The sequence below is a fragment of the Myotis davidii genome, unplaced genomic scaffold (genome assembly GCF_000327345.1).
Source record: "Myotis davidii unplaced genomic scaffold, ASM32734v1 scaffold484, whole genome shotgun sequence".
Taxonomy (NCBI): Eukaryota; Metazoa; Chordata; class Mammalia; order Chiroptera; family Vespertilionidae; genus Myotis; species Myotis davidii.
In genome coordinates this window covers 650163-652034 of record NW_006295459.1, presented here as the reverse complement: position 1 = coordinate 652034, position 1872 = coordinate 650163, and the positions used below count along the sequence as shown (strand labels likewise).

General features: G+C 37.1%; 1 protein-coding gene across 1 annotated transcript; it reads right to left on the bottom strand.

Annotated features, from left to right (window-relative positions):
* Window positions 1-561: 561 nt before the first annotated feature.
* Window positions 562-1527, bottom strand: LOC102754553 (olfactory receptor 52N5). Its single transcript, XM_006770084.1, has one exon. It carries the CDS (start codon window positions 1525-1527, stop codon window positions 562-564), a length of 966 nt encoding a protein of 321 aa, XP_006770147.1.
* Window positions 1528-1872: the final 345 nt, after the last annotated feature.

Here is a 1872-nt window from a genome sequence, read left to right as displayed (position 1 = left end):
ATAACTCAAGCAAAATAAATTATTTTTGAGGACTAACCTATATATTATACATGTTCTTTATTTATTGAGAAAATTCATCTGCTCAGCTTTTTACAACATGATTTCTACTAAGTGTCATCCTCTTAAAACCCATGACTGCCATTTTTACTTATATATCGTCAGCTTTATAAGCTGAATTTTGGCATGAGGGACTGCCCGGGCTGGAATGTACTGCAGGAGAAAACACTTCACTTTATATCTATAAGGATAATTACAAACATAGATGAGACACTTAAGGATTCTCTCAAAAGGTTAATAATATATCTTATATGAATACATTAGTAGAAAGTTGTAGTGGCCCCATATCAATGACCTGATTAAACTGGTGATGGAGAAAAAAAATAAGAGAAAGGCACCAGGATATAAATCCAGAAATAGCTATAAATTTCTCCACTATTGTTGCAGAAGACATACATCTGAGATAGGTTATGGGAAATAAATGATACCATATATGAGTAAATGCATGGTGTCACTCATGGGTTTCTTTTTGTTGTTTTTCATTCATTTTTCTTCTGTCCAGTTTCAGTTGTCCTGAATACTTGCACCTTTCTCACCCCGGAAGAGCTTTATGACACTGTCACGGATGTGCTTTGTCTTTACCCCATAAACAATAGGGTTCAGAGTTGGAGGAAGAAGAAGATAAAGATTAGCCACAATAATGTGAAGAGAAGGGGGAATAGTGTGTCCTCCAAAACGGTGGGTAAAGAAAGTGAAGAATGCTGGAACATAGGTGATGATAATGGCAGATAAATGGGCAGTGCAGGTGCTGAAGGCCTTCTGCTGAGCATCTGCTGATGAAAGGTTGACCACTGCACGGAGGATCATGGTGTAAGATGCAGATATACAGCAAATGTCAAACACTCCAATCAGAAGGGCAACCATCAGACCATAAATGACATTGATCTTGATGCTAGCACAGGATAACTTCACCACTGACATGTGGTCACAATATGTATGAGAGATAATATTGCTTTGGCAGAAGGGCAAACGCTTGACCAAGAATGGAAAAGGAATCATTAGCAACACACCCCTCAAGAAGGTGGCAAGCCCAGCTTTGGCAATGATAGAGTTAGTGAGTATGGTAGCATAACGCAATGGGTAGCAAATAGCCACATAGCGGTCCAGAGCCATGAGCATGAGCACACCAGACTCCACACCTGTGAACCCATGGACAAAGAACATCTGAACTAAGCAGGCATTGAAGTTAATTTCCTTGAGATTAAACCAGAAGATGCAGAGTGCATTGGGTAGAGTGGTGGTGCAGGTAAAGAGATCAATGAGGGAGAGCATGGCCAGAAAGAAATACATTGGACGATGTAAAGACTCTTCATGATGAATGAGGTACACAAGGCCAAGGTTTCCCACAAGAGAGATGATATACATTGTGCAGAATGGGAGGGAGATCCATACATGTACTCTTTCCAGACCAGGAATTCCATCAAGAATAAAAGATTTTGGAGCTACATATGAATTGTTGGCAGCCAGCATAACTAATTCAATAGGTGAATGCTAGTTTTCCAGAAGTATTTATTCTGAGTAGAAATTAAGAAGAAATTTAATTAAGATCATCCTTGAGAAAGCAAACTTAAGTTTGGAATAAAATTGCATTTATAATAGCATTAATAATTTTAATAATAGTGACTGAAAATATACCATTTATTGAATAATGTTATATTACAGGTAATATTTTAAAAGTTTTATAAGCAGCCTAAATGTATTTCTTAAAGTCATAGTTACAAAGTTGTAATTTTTTTATCATCAAAATAGAAGAAGAAACTGAGGCACAGAGAGATCCAATAATGTTGAACATTACAAAATTAGATTGAGGGACAG

Bases quoted from the DNA above. Each gene is read 5' to 3' on its own strand.
- LOC102754553 (XM_006770084.1), bottom strand. From the start codon at position 1,527: ATGCTGGCTGCCAACAATTCATATGTAGCTCCAAAATCTTTTATTCTT.